This window comes from Neopsephotus bourkii, unplaced genomic scaffold, assembly GCF_033783945.1.
Source record: "Neopsephotus bourkii isolate Nb327-2 ecotype Australia unplaced genomic scaffold, CSIRO-AGI_Nbou_v1 NB_1760, whole genome shotgun sequence".
Lineage (NCBI taxonomy): Eukaryota > Metazoa > Chordata > Aves > Psittaciformes > Psittacidae > Neopsephotus > Neopsephotus bourkii.
In genome coordinates, this window is record NW_026902234.1 from 3,148,339 (window position 1) to 3,166,518 (window position 18,180).

General features: G+C 37.5%; 1 protein-coding gene across 7 annotated transcripts in view; it reads right to left on the bottom strand.

Moving 5' to 3' along the window:
• Nucleotides 1–18,180, bottom strand: part of REV1 (REV1 DNA directed polymerase) — a 56,914-nt gene that overhangs the window by 33,731 nt on the left and 5,003 nt on the right. For 4 of the 7 annotated variants that reach the window (XM_061377899.1, XM_061377897.1, XM_061377896.1 and 1 more), the window contains exons 2-6: nt 9,453–9,559; nt 7,835–7,901; nt 6,944–7,076; nt 5,081–5,249; nt 873–1,022 (exon numbers count right to left, since the gene is read on the bottom strand). In XM_061377899.1, coding sequence (XP_061233883.1) covers nt 873–1,022; nt 5,081–5,249; nt 6,944–7,076; nt 7,835–7,891 — 509 coding nt within the window. In that variant the 5' untranslated portion in view covers nt 7,892–7,901; nt 9,453–9,559. Of the gene's footprint in view, nt 1–60; nt 422–872; nt 1,023–5,080; nt 5,250–6,943; nt 7,077–7,834; nt 7,902–9,452; nt 9,560–18,180 lie in introns of those variants that run through there. The other 3 variants (XM_061377895.1, XM_061377894.1, XM_061377900.1) reach the window with 3 other exon arrangements.

The window sequence follows — 18,180 nt, forward strand, 5'->3', positions numbered from 1 at the left end:
GACTGTGGAAGAACACAGATCACAATTACAAATCAAAAAGTATGGTATCTTATACAATACCCTTCACCCTGCTTTAGCAGTAGTGTTGGACCAGATGACCTCCAAAGGTCTCTTCCGACCTCCAATATCCTCTAACTTTATGATTCTTGCCTCTAAACAATGCACACTGCATTCTGAAATAGATGCAGGAACCCTCTTAAAAGAAAAAATATATTAAAAAAAAAATAATCTACAGAACAGTTTGTTCAAGTGAAAGGTTTCTTTCCAAATTCCAGTTCCTCTGCCAGTAAAGTTTCACTGGGGCTTTCTGTGCTGTTCCCTTCTCAAAGCCTTTCAGAATTTTTTATATTGCAATTGGATTTTTTAATGCTTTTTCTCTCTCAAGTGTGACAACTTGGTGTTGGCATACTTGAGGTATGATGCGAGGCTTGCTTTTTTTTTTAAAAAAAGAAGCTAAAGAAAGAACTTAGCAACTAGTATGCATTTACATTTGTTCCTGGGCACCTTAAGCAAAAGTAATCCTATCATACTAGCTTTTTGTTTTTGAAATGAAGACCTACTTTTCAGTGTTACTAATCAGAATCCTTTAACATGTGCCTGTTGCTTCAATACAGACACGCTACATCCTAGGACGCCAGGTTATGTTATCAAGCAAAGTGCAGTCCGAAGACTAGAGACTAGGCTTGGAGTCAAGGTAACTGTAGCTCTGTCCTCAACTATTTATATAGCTATACTTTATTTTTAAGTTTCAGTGACTCAGAGCTTCTCTCTTATAAAGCTGAAGTGGATTTTTAAAATATTATATAGTTGTAAATGCAAACCCATTATGGGTGAATGATTAACATCTGCATTACAAGATCAGAAACACTTACACCCTGTTGAGATCATGAGCTATATTGCTTGGACCTGGCATGGCATCTTCAGGTTTGCATATGCTGTTAAAGTTGAGACCTTTTTGAGCACTTGACTGCTTGGTGTAAAGCTGATAGGGAATGTGTGAGAGGAGACGTCCAGCTTTAATGCTAAAATAAAAAAAACAAAAACAAAAACAAAAGGAACAGGTTACTACTTATGACACTGAAAAAACCCCCAAACTTTCTATGCTAAAAAAATAACTCACGTACAATAAACTGTTACATTGGTCACTGCTTTTTGCTGTTTGGCTGTATGTACTTGTGGTCCCTTCACTTTCCCACAACCCCTCTTCCCACTACAAACTGAACTGAACTGAAAAGTAATTTGTGATGAGGTGACTGGTAGGTACTACAAAAGACATTTGCACAGTTGTGTTGGTCAGCTGTCTACATCCATCTCTCTTCCACAACTGACACACACAAACCTCAAAGACTAAATTTCAAAGCCAAACTAAACAAAATCCAGTAAAAAAAAAATAAAAAAAAAATCCCCAAAAGCAAACCAAAACCAACTGTGAGTGGTCCAGGTTATTCTAACTGAACAATGCTGACTGAGAGCTTTAACTTGGAACAATGCAAAGGCATGTGTCCCAAGCAAATTTGGGTAGAATGTAAAGGAGGTCAGATAGGATGTGCTTCATGAACAGGAAAGAACCACTTTTTACATTTCAAAAGGATAATTACCCCTTCTTGTGAGATAATTCACTGAAGAAAGCTAGACAGAAGAATCATCTCCAAACAGACCTTCCATAAGCATTTACCACAATCATCCTGGTTCTGTCCTGTGTGTTCCACTGTATCTCCCTCTTCTTCCACTGAAACTGCAATTATGCTTCAGTAACTGCTAAGTTCCTTAGGGAAAGTCGTGGCCTCTGAAATGGAACACTCTCAAAAGTGCACCACAGCATTATTTAATTTCTCCACCTCAGTGCCTATTCCTAGCAGTAAACATAACAGCCTTCCCAGCTTATACTTCACCTCTTCTTCATATACAACTCTTCATTTAGAACACTGAGTCAGAGATGGCAGAACTTCTTACAGCAGAGAAACCTCTCTCATATCAAAGAAGCTTATTATTAGTGTTCAGGTTTGAAAATAAAAAAAAAAAAAGAATCCAACTGTAAGAAAATTTAGCAGTGACAGATACTGTTTTTCTGCTCTTCAACACCTGAATGTCTCCTCTTGGAGATGTGCTTTTTAACTAGCTCAAATCTGTACTGCTGTCAAGGGAGCTGGACACTGGAACAAAACCCCTTAGGAGCTTTCTTGCTGCAATTAGCGAAGAATATAGTGGGAGATCTCCCAATTAGATAAATTAATACTAGTTAGGCATAGAGATCTGCTAAGGTTTCTATGGGAATGGGATGTTAAAACAGCCCTATAAATATCTCAATTAAATATTGTTTGATACATGAATTTGTATCATTCATAAAGGAACATCATTTACATTATACATTGATAAACAGACTTAAAAATACACATGGTGAAGTTCCAAAGTTTTCTTGTATAGAAAGTGGTGATGCAGCAACTAAGTTTTTAGAATGCCTGGTGAGACTGTTTCTTGTATCACCACATGAACCCATGTGCGCAGCCACTCAAGAATTTCAAAATCATAACTGCAATATCAAGATGACAAAAAAAACACATTTATGTATGCAGTTGTTCATGCTAAGAGTTTAGCAACTGGAGCAGCTGCATTACAAGATCAACACACAGTTGGCTTATTTTTTCAAATTGTATTAAGATGCAGCAGAAGAAATCCTATTTTAGATGCATCATTCAACATCTTTCTCATTCCACACTCCCTGTATCACGGACTTTATAATCTTCAAAAAAATTAGGCTGGAAAGGACCTCTGAAGATCGCTAGTCCAAACACAGCTCAAAGCATGATTTTATCGCTAAAGCAACCACACGTTACTCTGAAATACTGGATTTTGCAACTACCGTTACCACACGATCTGTATGTGATGCCGATTAAACCAAAATTCTAGAACTACCTGCATTTAACAAGTTTTTGAGTCTGTGACTTTAGACCATAGTTCAGTATGTTCACAGTTCAGAATATGCAAAGCTTTTAATGCAGCAATGAACTTCAGTATATGCCTTACCGTCCTTGTATAATTTACTCTAAAAACCCCCTTAATTTTAGATAGTTCACATGGTATTCCAAATTATTGGCATTTTTGGTGTTTTACCTTAATGTCTTTACGGTAACTCTCAAAAAATGAAAACAATAACCACTGTAATAAGTGCTGTGGTTAAGTTCATTAATCTTTGGAAAGCAGAGAGATGCTATAGTGATAAGCACCAGCAAGAGACACGAATTATTTATTCCATTATCAGCAAAGAATTTGTATCACATGCAACTAATAAGGAATGGGGTTACAGGAACAAGAAGCAAAAAACCAAGTCACAGAATTAGCAATTTGCAACCTGAACTCAATCTTTTCTGTGAAGAGAATGTGGCAGGTACCATAGTGAATAGATGGCATGAGAGCATGTAATTAAGGACTGGATCACAATGTGTGCACACAAAGAAATAAATCAAAGCTCCACAGACAAATGACCTTTTCATTTTGCAACCTGGGATGACAAGACTGACGATCTAACAACACTGCTTCACCAGCAATTGGTGACAGTAATGTCTGAGGGTTGATTCTCAACCAAACTAAAAAAAAAAAAATTAAAAAAAAAAAAAAATATCACCAACTCATCATATTGCACTAACATGATGTGCACATAAACAATGTATTTGGAACCTCTGCATCCACTGCAGTGATTTTCACCAACTCATCTACACAGGAGAACATCATCTGGTATTCCATTCACAGAGATGGAGTATTTAACCAGTGAGTGTTCTTCAGTACTGTTGAAAGGAAGGGAAAACAAATGACGGGTGGTTGGGAAATCAGGCTTTATTCCAGATTCAGACACAAACCCTGTTCTGAGACAGTGAGTTCCTCATCTCCCTGTGCCCAAGCCCACGTATCTGTCTATGCTCAGTTCTTCTGACTTACTCTACAGTACAACCTTCCAGAACCAGGAGATGCAGAACCTGAACACAAGACATCATAAAGAAATTTTTAGAAGATACCATACATTGGGCTCTAGCAAGTCTCTACCAAATGTATACAAACTGATTTTACCAGCTTGGTTAAAATCATAGCGAGCTTTAACGGTATCAGTGAAAACTGCCACATCTTTCAAGTAAAACCACACCTACCACTAGTTTTTCAGGTCCTTAAACTCATGGTCAAGGCCCTAAAACTGTTTGAAGAATATATACTGGAGTCTTTTTCAAACTGAGGAACCTATCTTTTCTGACTTAAGTTTTAAAAATTTACCATACAGATTCATGATACCAAACAGCTGAATCCAAAGCACTGACAAAATCACCAAACTGAGAATAACAGCAGATAGCATTTTACAAGTATGTATGCAGAAGAGTTCCTTGCCTGTTTCTGCTGGTTGTCTAGGAAAGAAGTTAGTTAAGAACAGCATGACACTGACAGAACAATTTCCAGAACATACTGCTGCTTGTACTATTTCCCATGGGTTCCTCAGATGGAAGAAGACAGATGCAAGGCAGACTAACTGCTCTGAGCCTGGCTATCTTCTTTTTCAAGGACCTGAGGACAACTTCAGTTGATCCTATGTATTCCACAGTGCATGGAAGAACAAAAGCACATAAATTCTTTGTAAATAAAACTTGTGGGTTTGTTTTTTTTTATTTTTTGTTTTTCTACAAATTCACAAATTAATAAATGTTTACATGGATTGATTTTGATTTCATGAAAATGCTTTTTAATTGTTCCTTATTTACAGATGAAATGAAACTTAAGCAAGGCACAATAAGGCAGAAGGGTAAAAAATAATCACCTGATATTTAAGCATATTGACATGAAGGCCAGTCAACTGACCAGACATTAAATAGAATCAACAGGATAATGTTCAGTTTCCTGATATTCCTCAGATTTCTGAATGTTTTTAGTGAAGTTTCTTGGGGAACAATCCCTAAGCAGCGTATCTTCAATGTAACAGTGGTATTTTTATTCAGCTGTTGCAAGGACTGTTTTAAATTAATCCCTAATCTCAAAATACAATTTTCCATAATCATTCTTTCCTAACAGGAGAAATCTCCAAAAGCAGTAAACCTAAACTTACCTCTCCACAATCCACTCTGGCCGAACTACTTTTTCTCCTTTCAATTCTTTTATTTTGGCATTTGGAAGATTTGTGGCAATGATGTGAGTTGTTTTTGATCTGGAATAGTACACATGGTATTGGCCTCCATGCAACATCATTAGCCGTCTTAATTCATCAGCTGAGGGATCTATAAAATTAAAACCAGAAATACCCCTGTTTTGTGTCAGCAAATACAGTAAGAAAATCAATAATTCGAGAAATATGATGCCGTGATCAGAAAGTGTGCAAACCATTGCTTTGCTCCTGAAAAAAACAAGTTATTCAAAGAAATAACTAGAAAAGCATTTCTGAAGAAATGTAGGAAACTCTGTTTTTGAAGAGACTGATTCAAAATGTAAACATTCTCTTGTTCTAGAGGATCTTTCAACAACATGTATGATGCGGGGCAACAGGGATGGACAGGATGGGACTCAAGTAGATTTAATGCTAAAAAACATTAAAAAAAAACAGCTTACATCAACATAACGCAAAATCACATTAACTCACTTATCTTTTTACCAGAGTGTGGGAGAGTAGTTTCTACACAGAAGTAATACAGAAGAATTAATAACAAAAGGGTTGAACAACAGCACAGAGTTCCTACTATACAATTCCGGATTTACTGAAGCAGTTAACTATTTCCTTAGCAGGTTATTCTTGAATTGTTACACAGGGAACAGAGAATATCTTAAAAACTACCATCTCTTCTTATCCCCTCAATCATGTTAAAAAGAGTATTTGTTTTGCAAGCAGACATGGGAAAAACAAAGAAAAAGTTGTAGCTTCTGGAAAATCCCTGCAGTGGCACCAAAAGGTCTGGGTCAGCACAAACAGAATAGTAAGTCTGTCAGAAGATGCTAAAAAAAAAAAAAAAGGATAATATTATAGGAATATAGGAAGGAAGAAAAATTTTTAAATTTTTCAAGAATGCAGGTACAATTCCTTCCTGTGGCCTACTGTCAACTTTCAAAATACTGGACAACCATCTTGTAGAGCTGTATTAGGAATTAATATCTTGAGGAATATGCAAATCCTAGATTTTCACTAAAGCAACTATTAAATAACTGATTCAGATGTATTAATAGTTTAACATGACCACCTCAACCTTTCTGAGTCTGTTTGAGCCCTGTGCTCAAACCTGCACTGCTCTGTATCGCAGAAGCTATACTCATCAGTTATGTAACAGTCACAACATTCCCGGCACAGGTTCCTAAAAAAGGCTTCTGGGAAGTTTCAAAAAGGTTATTAAGCTCCTTTACAGAACCCAGGAGAAATATGAATTTCAGTACAACAGATTAAAAATCTTACTCCAGTTAACGTGCACTATCAGTCCACCACAGAGAATGCATATGTACCACTTACCTCTTCTCTTCCTTCTGCTATTAATGGGTTCACTGTCTCAAGCATTACGCCACTCTGAGGCAGAAACCCCCAGCACAGCCACCCAAACATAAATTTCATGCATATGCTCCAACCATCAATAGTTTGGAAAATTAAAAATTTTATACATATAGGTGTATGAAGGAAGTTAAAAGGCTTCATTTCAAGTAGTAAGATCACAGAAATGTGGAAAAATTTACTCCTATTTCTATCAGTGACCATTCATGTAAATGATTTTGTAAAGTAATATTCAGATCCTAAATCTGACTTTATATTGAAAACCTTAATCATGACATACAAAGAAACATACTATGCAAACCACAGTACTTGATATGCAATATAACATATAAAAAACAAACTCCTGCGTGTTATATTTCTTTACTCCACTTAGGATGGTAAACAGACACTAGAACAAAACAGGACAGATTCTTAAAAAAAAAAAAAGAAAAATAAAAGCTTCACCTGTTAAGCCGTTGACATAGATGGCAACTCCACTAAAGATACTTGATGAATTTCCATCCCTCTGGTGCTGTATGGCTGCTTCTGACCGGAACTGATCCTCCAGTTTCTTGACCTTTGCTGACATGTACCCTCCCTATTTTTTAAGTTAAAACAAAACAAACCAAATCCCATGATGTTAGTCTTTTTTTCTAATGTTTACAGACAGAAACGGGCCAATTATAAGACTGAAATGGTAAGCAACATTCCTTCAAATTGATTTTGGTTGACATACAAAAGACACTATTTTTTCCGACTGAAAAACAGCAAGTCTTCCACCTTACATTCTTACCTACAAGTTAACTGCATCCTGTTACCAACTTGACAGGATTTATTTCATACTTCTTTTACCTGATTACATAAGAAAAAGATTCTATGCATACAAAAATTCTTACAGAATAAAGAAATAAGGGAATTATGCAAGTTTGGATGCTAAATCAGAGCGTCACTGCCTAAAGAAACAATGTAGAGAATATCCATCAGGCTCCATGTATTTTCAGTTCTTAAACATACATGAGACAGTAGCATTATAAATATTTATGCAAATCAGGTGACTCAGTTACTGTTTGTCCAACTATATAGAATATGGTGGAGACAACCATACACAGTTTTAAAATTATTTTGTTTAGTTTTTAAATGGTGATTTAAAGCTATTCAAGGGTCTGCACTTAATAATGTAATCTAGTGGATTATTGCAAACAAAGACTTCAAAACCTGGTAATTTAAAAGAAAATCTTTTGGACCTCATTATGTGTTTTCAGGTGAAGCACACAGAACAACATTGTAAACCCTTCTAACCACAGTGCCATTTACCACTTAAAATGTAAAATAAAACTACTTGGGTTTTGAACATACCCATATTCCCCAGCCATCGCCTTCGGCAGCTCGTTTCCGCCATCCACCCCGCCTCATACTGAAGTTTCTGCATTGGAAGAACAATGCTTGATCAATTACATGTTTCGTAATACCACCAGTGGCATTTCAATGATGCATTACAGGCCAGCTACAGATTAGCACAAAGATTATATTTTTCAATAGGCTTCACTAAATTATGAGTTACGCAGTTAACCTAGAAATGGAAAATGGCATAAAAACCTAGTTCTTCAGTTTTGTAGTAATGCATGCTGTAGCTCCTGCTAGGTATCAAAAACCACACATGTACATTCTGTTCTATTAACCTAGAATATAAAAAAATGCAGTACATTGTTCAGTTTCCATTATGATTTATGAAATTCTTCCCACATTACCTACAAAAAAGGAGTAATAAAAATTTCCTAAATACTATTGCTACTGTTCCTGCAAAATATTGCCCAGTACTGTCCACACTCTTTTATTTCCTATTTGACAATACTTAAATGGCGGGATGCAGGCAAACACTTCCTAGTACCAGAGACTGGATTAATTTCACCAATGGATTTACAGCCTATTATAAAAGGTCCAAACACTTGTTGCTCCAATGCAATACATCACATAAAAGCAAAAAGAACCACAGGCCATCTTATGGTCAATGAATTATCTAGATCTACAGCTAGGTTTGTGATTTGTTTCTTTGGGGTCTTGTTTGTTTGCTGTGTTGCTTAATAATCCAACCAGCCAAACTGCCGTCTGCCTTTACGCAAGACACTTATCCCTGGCCCCATGGGCTGTACACAGCAGTGTCCCCAGATGAGCTATTAGCTGGCTAGAACAGAACTGGTGGAGAGAAGAACAAACATTTTGGACTGTGGCCAACTGTTCAGTGCACCCAAGTGATCCACATTAACTATAGTTATTGTAATACTGATTTTAAAATATTAATGATGTAGTGAGATCACAAGGTCACTGCCTGTTATTGCATCTCTCTCTCTCTTTACTCCAATCAGTTCCCTAAATAAAAACAGTTTTGACTTTTAGGGCTACTGTCTCAGAGTGAGGACAGGACTCTGAAACTACTAGGAAGCTTTAAGCCAGTCACCTTTATTTTTTTTAAATATTTGTTTTTTACTCCTTTATCCTCCATAAAAATTCAAGAAAACTATACTTAATACACAGAAAGAAGTCAAACCCTTCTTTTTAAATCCTTGTCTGCTTTTGAGAAAATACTTATTCTCTGGACTCCCCATAGCATTACCCAGTAACAAGGCACAGAAGCTTCACTCAGTCTCCAACCTACCATAGAGCACGTGCAGCTGTGAATGGAGATAAAAGCTCATACTGGTCATTTTCCTATCCAGGTCTCCCCATGCACTGTTCTGGAGGCTGCCTTGTTTACCACATGAACATTTTGTTTTCTCTGAACCTGGCTGAAAGTTAAATTCTACCTTTCATCTCTTAAATCCCTTTTGCTCTAGAGCTACCAGGCAAGCATACTCTGAAATCCAGCTAACCCATCCATGTCTGCGGGAAAGTTTTAATAAATATTATGATTTTCATGGAATATTGCAAATATGACTAATTTGGCAACCAAAGAATTAGTCAAAGCAGTCATAACTACCTTGAAAAGTCAAGCTTCTTGTATGTTTCAGGACCTCTGCAAACACAGGAAGATCATGATGCACCTGGTTCTACTCTTCTTACAGTTACTGTAATTTGACACATAACCTACACACATGTATATGATTATGATGATTAATCACATGTCTAGGAGATGAGCTCTACACCAGCAACCAAAGCAAAGCAACCCCTCCTCAGTATGTTGCATTTTCTCTCTAGGTACGGATGTTTCTTTACCCAGAGATCAATTTCCAAGACACTGGGCTTCCTGAAATTATTTTCAGTGGTTTGGATTATATCTAACAGACACCACAGAACTCTTAAGGAGCAGTGAGAAAAATAAGAGACGAGTTAGATGACCACATGAAATTCAAAATCGACTTTTTCCCTGTAGGGGACAGTACATACTCAAAATGCTAGATGGTTTCTTTCATACGGAAAAACTACCTGAAGTCAATTGTAATTCTAATTTATTGTTTCAGGATAAGAAATTCTTGGAGGAAACAAAATTAAGTTCAGGAAAAAAAAATTCATGAAAATGTCATCTAGTGGTTTTAGATACTATAGGTATCTGCGTATGAACTCGTAAGCGACACCAGAATTTTAACTATCGATTACCCTTTCTCCTTAATAGTAAAGGATAACAAAGTCTTAAAAAGGGTGGCTACAAAAAGGACAGAAACTCTCTTTACTAGGAGTGACATGGAGAGGACAAGACACACACATACACAATGGGCACAAGTTGCAGAAGGAGAGGTTTCATCTTGAGATGGGAAAGAAGTTGTTTACAGTGAGATCAATCACTGGAACAACCTCCTAGGGACATGGTACAGTCCTCATCACTGTAGTTTTCAAGCTGCACCTGGACATGGTGCTAGATAATCCAATCTAGGCTTCCCTATCCATGAAAGGCTGGACTAGATAGTCTTTTGAGGTCACTTCCAGTCTGGGCTTTTTATGATTTTAAGTCTATCAAAGAAAATCTCATACAAAAATAAACTCTTACTCTGAAAAAAACCCAAACCAAACCCCAAAACAAAGAACCTTCAAGAATGCATGAAACACACAATGTAAGTCATCACAACAGCAGTCTAACAAAGATGTTCTTTACTGCAATCATCAAGTTCTTGAGAAGACAAGACTTGATAGGCAGTTACAGTGACCCCTATACACTCAACCTCTTGCTTAAATTGATGCCTGATAAATTGAAGAACTGCTTTCATGAGGGTGATTTTTTTCTGAAACCCTGAAAAACCTTTAGTTTCTATTCAGGACACTGGGAGGTGACGAAGAAAGACCTGTAGTCTAAAAGCCATTAGATCAGAACACTACAAACAATGGGGCCAGCCCAAATCAGAATCAGGGGTGTGTGCCTAGATTGATTAAAAACTAGGAATTGGAAAAGCAAAACAATTCTAGGTTAGCATGTATCATATCAACTTTTCAAAAGTTGTCTTCCTAGAGCTTGTGAAACTAGAAGTGAGGCAGTAATGCCTACTTACAATATCTGATAATGATTTGCCATTTCCTTGGCAGAAGTGATTTTTGACTCAGCCAGTCCACTTACATTCCAAACACATTCAGTTATGAACATGGCATTCCAGTGACTTGTAGATGGCTTTGTCTCAATTCTGGGGAGTTGTGGATTATTTTCTTAATGCTGATATGAAAACCTGGAAGATTATTTTCTCCATCTATAGTTCCAGGAACTGAACAGCTAACCAAAGTTTCTGGACTAAGGAGAATCCCCACTGCTGAAAACTTGTGTTTACAATGCAAATTTTTTCTGGAGAATGCAGATAACCTCTACAACTGCCTTGATGAAACCTAACGAACAAATGACATTGAGACACATCTTGCACAGGATATATTAAATCAGAGGAAGAGTCAAGAAGGACTTGAAACATGCTCACTGGTTCATGAAATAAGAAATCTAAGGATGATACCATAGTGCATCTATAGGAATCATGACGAAGGGATGAGTAAGAGAAATGCTTTGTAAAGAACACCTGAAGCGGGAGGTGGAGAGGAGGAAGTGCAATCAAGACAAGGGACTTACACACCCATCCCAAGCTGACCAATTTTACACAAGAATTAATCTTTCTTGTGATTATAGTATCTAACTTCTTTCAGAACAGTCTTCCCTCTTTTCACAAATTCAAGAATGAAAGTAAACCATCATAGTTACTAGTATTCAGGTACCTCTTATAGCCTCAAAGACAAACTATAAAATGACCCTTAGCCCAGAAAAAAACTTTTAAAATAAAATTGAAATGCTCATATTCTGGACCTGTGAATACAAAGAAATTGTCAGCAATTAAAAAAAAAAATCCCAACAAACTCTGAAACTGCACAAAAGCCTCTAAAGGCAAAACCAGTATCCCTAGGAATATAATCCAATTTTTCAGCACAAGAGAAACAACCTTTCAAGAAAAAAGGCAACTTAAGAATGCTTGTGACCAAAATTAACATATTTTGGGTCTGCATCTCTTCCTAGGCCACATACATGTGGTAAAATATTACCATTCTACAAAATAGGGTTCTTTAACTAAAATCCAAATTGCTATTGGGCGACTCTTTTAAAAACTGAAGCTAGAAGAGAAACTAAGAGTTTTGATGCTTTTTACATGACTGGCATCTTAGGAGTACTCAATACAGCCCACTAGGAAAAGATACGTAACATCTGTTTGTTGACTGCTTCACAGGCCTGGCATTTTACTTCCCGATCCATCACCACTTAATCCTATTATTAAAGACTATCAATCAAAGCCTACAGATCAGGTAATGGAATGAAATGTTAAATCTACATTTTATGAATTCTATAAACATGTCTACGTGGATAGAAGACCTGCACAGCAACTGAGGTTTTTAGACTGCAAAACATGAAATGTTGATGTGAATTTGATGTTACTTGTTTGAATCTCATCTGTAGTACACACAGTCTGATGCAGGGAAGTTATTTCTTTAAAATACTTTAAATTCAGGATGGTGTTGTTATATGACAAGTGGCTTTCTGTTATCTTGGGCAGGTGGGATAACACAAGTAACAGAAAAACCCAGACCAAATCCACAGGTATTTGTGGGGAAAAATGCTTGGGAGCACAGATCCTGTAAGATCCTGTAAGAAGCGAACATGGATCATGATGGATGTTTTAATTACAGGTCAGTACTAATCCTGCCCAAACCTGAGCTCTCTCTGCCATACTTCCTAGATTCCCTTTTCTATGTATATTGTATAAAGACATTTCTATTGCATCTTCAAGTAGCCAACTTTAATCTGGCAGAATACACACATTATGGCTCTGCACTATAGGAAAGCATATGAACTATTCCCAAAAAGAAAATGAGGTTGCACTGTGACTCAACAAATAATCCTCCCAAAGTTGTGTCTAAATACATGGCAGAAGTAAGATCCAATTCAGATAATCCAGTTTCAGGTTGCTGAAAACTGAGTGAAAGTATAAAACACTGTAACAGTTATTTTGCATTTCTGGTCAGAGTGAACATGCGGTCAATGTCCTCTAACACAAAATACCTTGATTTAATTAACATACTCAAACACCATAAACCTTATTCTTGAAGGTGTAACTTCTAACTGCTAATGGAAGTATGGATATCTTGGGCCACTGCTCATGAGTATCAGAATCTTTTGCTTGAACTGTAGATTGAATCCATCCCAGCTCCACAGGGCTTAAAAGTTGTTTCCATCGAGTGGGTATTCTGTGGCCTGTTGATTTTCATGCATCTACATTCCAGCTCCCACATCAAACTTGCCACTCTACTTGGCACTCGTCTGCAAGCACTTTGAGGAAAGAGCTGTCTTACATGCTTACACATTTCTCAGCACAAGAGAGTCCTACTCTTGCCTGGGTCTTCTAGAAAAGAGCTGTGGCTACAGGGTTTAAAAACTGTTTTCTACCACCTACTGAAAGGTTCAGAATCCAGCAAAAGAACATAAAAATAAAAAAAGGTTGAAAGCTGTTTTTTTTTTAAGATACTGTATTTTTAAGCCCCTGTGATGTTACAATCTTCAGAATTAACACTACTGTTACATATTAAGATAAACTAATTAGTATTTTGCAAAGCAACCTTTTATTCTAGGTGGGAAATGAACTCCCAGGGTGAACGAAGTTTCAGAAGACAGTTGAGTCAACTTGATAGCAGACTGCCACCAAAACGATGATTCTGTTCTTCAGTCTCTGTTGGCCTAACAGACTTTATTCCTTCTTCCTAACATCTACACTACCTCCAAACTCTCAACGACCCCTAGGTTCATGCTGGTGCTATGTGCAATTCAGCTCACTAAATCAACAGAAAATCAACACTACTTTATGGGGTTAGTTTCCTGCCAGTTCAGCAAGCTGAACTGACTCACAAAAGCATCAGACAAATCCAAAGCATAGTTTTTTTCCATAGGGTAAGAGCTTTCAAAAAAGGCTATGGTAGAACAGCTTGCCTTATTAGGCCACATGTGCCCATATGATAATCACTCCTAATTACAAGCACTTGATGCCTGATGTTACAGGGTCAACCAGCAAATTGTTTTGCAGCTCAATATTTTGATTAAATTTAAAAAATTGGCTGAAGAACACCTGGAACCTATCTATCCCCAGAAACAACCACCATAACCCTCATCTCCTGTGAGTAAACCTAAGTATATAAACTAAGGTAGAATAATCATTAAAATCTTAGACAAATGAGACAAAACTGTTTGTGTGAAAAATTTAGAAATAATATTTTCTAAAATATGAACATCCAAGGCATTTGCTAGAAAGGTGACATACCATACAATTTATATAAAGCATGGAAAAACCCCAAATCCTTCCAAATCAACTCCTTATGTGTAGCTGACTATTCTAAAACTCTCTTCTGTGCATGTCCTGGTTTCAGCTGCAAGTTATTTTTCTTCCTAGTAGCTGCTGCAGTGCTGTTTTGGCGTCAGTCTGAGAATAATGCTGATAACACACCAATGTTTTTAGTTGTTGCTAAGGAGTGTTTACCCTGATCAAGGACTTTTCAGTCTCTCATGCCTTGCCAGTGAGGAGAAGCACAAGAAGCCAGGAGAGAGCAACGTCAGGACACCTGACCTGAACTAGCCAAAGGGGCATTTCATACCACAGCACATCACGCAGATCACTGCTTGAGTCAGGCTGGGTATCAGTCAGCGGGTGGTGAGTAACTGCATTATGTATCACTTGTGTTTTCTGAGCTTTCATGTCTTCTCTTTTCCTATTATTATTATTGTTGTTGCTATCCTTTCTTTTATCACTGTATTTTACTTTTAGTTACTAAACTATTCTTGTCTCAACCCGTGGGGTTTACATTCTTTCAATTATCCTCCCCATCCTGCCCTGAGTGGGGTATAAGGGGAAGGTGACTGCATGGTGCTGAATTACTGGCCTGATTTAAACCACAACAGCACATTTGAGCTTGACAGCAAAGAAGTGATGCCCTGACCTTTGGTTCAATCATTCCCCAGAAAACACAGCAACTCTTTGCTAAATTAATTCAGTCTCCAAACTATATTTTGCAACTCAAAATGTTTTTTATTTCCGATCAGTTTACTTTAACAACAACTAAATACTTTACATACAAGTAACAATTAAATAAATATTTATTTTGCTGGCAAATCATCACAATGACCTAAAGCAGCTGTACAGCAGGTAACCATATGCATGAGAGCTGCACAGGCTTACACCACAAGAAGTGTTTAGCCCTTTTCACAACTGACTTGGAAGTCCCAGACATATGACTGTTTCAATCATCACAAAGAACCATGTCTTGGGTTCAGCAGTAGCAGTCATTTTTCTCCTTCTTAGTAGCTGGTGCCGTGCTGTGCTTTTGACCTTCAGCCTGGGAACAATGCTGATAACACTGATGTTTTTAGTTGTTAAGTAATGTTTACTCTGACCAAAAAAGATGACTGCTACTGTTGAATCCAGGACAAACCATAAGCACGAGGTACAAAGAACTGCATCACTGCACACTCTACACCAGCTTCAAGCAACCTGTTTTCAAGAAGATACTCTTTATGCTTTTATACATGGAATTTAAGCTGGTTAGTTCTTTGAAAAATAGCAAGCCAAATTCAATTTGAGTCCAACTGTCAATGTTTCATTCCCCTCTAGGAATAACACTCAGTAGCAGCTACAGTCCATTTAAAGCTTGTCACAAGCAGTGGTTTAACTTGGTTGAATTTTTCTTCTTCTCTGTCATGGTTTAACCCTAGCCGGCAACTAAGTACCATGCAGCTACCCACTCACCCCCTGCCCCATGCGGGATGAGAACAGAACCAAGAAAAGGTGAGACCTGTGGGTTAAAAACAGTTTAATAATCGAGGTAAAATATAACAACAATAATAATAAAATGAGAGAAATAAAACCCAATAAACACAAGTGACGCACAACACAATTGATCACCACCTGCTGAACAATGCCCACCCTGACCCAAGCAGTGATCAGTGGCTCCCAGCCAACTCCCCCCAGTTTACATACTGGGCATGATGTTCTGTGGTATGGAATCCTATCCCTTCAGCTAGTTTGGGTCAGCTGTCCTGGCTGTGGTCCCAGCTTCCTGTGCCTGTCCTCACTGGCAGAGCACAGGAAGCTGAAAAGTCTTTGGCTTAGAGTAAGCACTACTTAGCAACAAGTAAAACACTGGTGCGTTATCAACATTATTCTCACACTAAATCCAAAACACAGCACTATACCAGCTACTAAGAAGAAAATTAACTTTACCCCAGCCAAAAGCAGGACATGCTCACAGAGAAGTCTGGCTTCAGTTTCAACATTCCTGCATTTTCAGAGGAGTTCCTCAGCGATGAGTGGCTCTTCTTCACAAACTTTCATTGCTGTATTTAACTATGTAGCTCAATTCACCTTTTAGTTAAAGTACGAAATCTTTAATAAAACTATTCTTACTGTCAAAATACACTGGTATTTTTCTGTGGACTTTGACAACTGGCTTCATTATTTCTCTTCTGCACTTATATTGTTTTGAGGCTTTAATCACAAGAGGATTCTGCATACTCACAATCTTTATGCTAGCTTCTAAATGCCTAGATTCCACAATAAAAGCCATTAAATAGAATCAGGATAAGAAACACAGCCTGTGGAATCAGGACACTCAATATCAACATACTGAATGGATTGTAAATCACCAAAAGGGAATTCTCTTTCTTGGATTTAAGGATCTGAAACAATAAACAAGATGAGTAATACGAATTGCATAGTCTTCCTTCAAGCCCCTATGCTTAGTTGTCCGTAACACTTGAGAACAGAGAACTGTATTGCGCTTTTCTTTAAAGAGTGAGATGCTCATTTTTTTACCTAATACATCCACATAACTTGTTTAGGAACTTTTCAGTTTGTGCATTCTTCAGTCTGATGACAATCTGGACCCACAACTCCTGTCTTACACAAGAGGCCCATGGTGGGGTGTAGGTGAAGCAGCTGGTAGGTAGCACAAGCAAATCATGACACCTCCTCCCATTTAATAACAAGAGTTGCTGCTGCTGAACAATTTAGGACTTCCTGAAGGAAGTATCTTTGCAAACCTAAACTTAACAAAGGTGGAGAAGTGAGTAACTGGAGGTATAATTGCTTGAAAACAAGTAACTGGGAAAATCTTCATGAGGTGATTAAAGCAAGAAGTCTGAATGCTCTGAATGTGTTAACATCAAATTCACAAGAACTGTGCTGATGAAAACCTCTGACATACACTGTCATCAGCTTTCACAGATTCCCTAGACTTCATGCCAGCAGACTGACGCTATCTTGTCCACAGGAACTACGTATTTTTGATTGATTTTATGTATTTGCTTGGATAAACATGTCTGCAGATATGTATGTGTGTGTACACATGTGCATGTATATACACAACAAACTTAGCCGCTGACCAATTTGATTGCTCGGTACCCATATTATCCACTATGGCAATGGAAAATAGCACGGAAATAAATCCACTTTTGGGACCAGTGCTCTAACTAATTTAATGAGAAGGCACCACTTCTTCTCTACAAGCTGGATTTTGGTTGGTTTGTTGGTTTTTTTTCTCAGAAGCGCCCAAGGCAGTTGTGCTTTATGCTTAAGTCAACATCATCAGTATCTTGAGCAGGTGTTGATGAGGTCAGGCTTTTCAGGGAAAGAGAGGTAAGACATTCACTTTTCAGAATCTCAAGTGGTAGTTGATGTCAGATCCTATGGAGGACCTTCTCCCTACTCACATATGGACAGCACTACATACATGCAGCAGCAGAACTCATAACACTCAAGTAACTTTACCAGCAGAAGTACTGCTGACTACAGATTCAGTATTTAAATAGGCAGATTTTCTGTTCATAGCAGCTTTCGAATGACATTACTTAATTCCAACTGACACTGCGTAGTCAAGTTCCCAAATGTTTTTCTGGATTTGCCTTTGAAACTCTCAAAGGTGCAAAATGTTTTTTGAAGTAAAATCTTCACAAGATATGGCTTCTATGCTTCTCCTTTAAGTCTTAAGTTTCTATTCAAATTTTCTACATCTTTTGTTAGTGCATGGATATTACTTTTATCATCAACCCAGACCAACATGAGTAGGAGTAATCAGATTAAACTAGTAAGTGGAGAGATCAACACAAATTGAAATATTTAAATACTTTTTCATCTACTGCCTAGTTTATTTGTGGATTCTCTGACAGGACACCAGGAATGCTGCAAGTCCATATGGCTTGAACAGATGAATGGAAA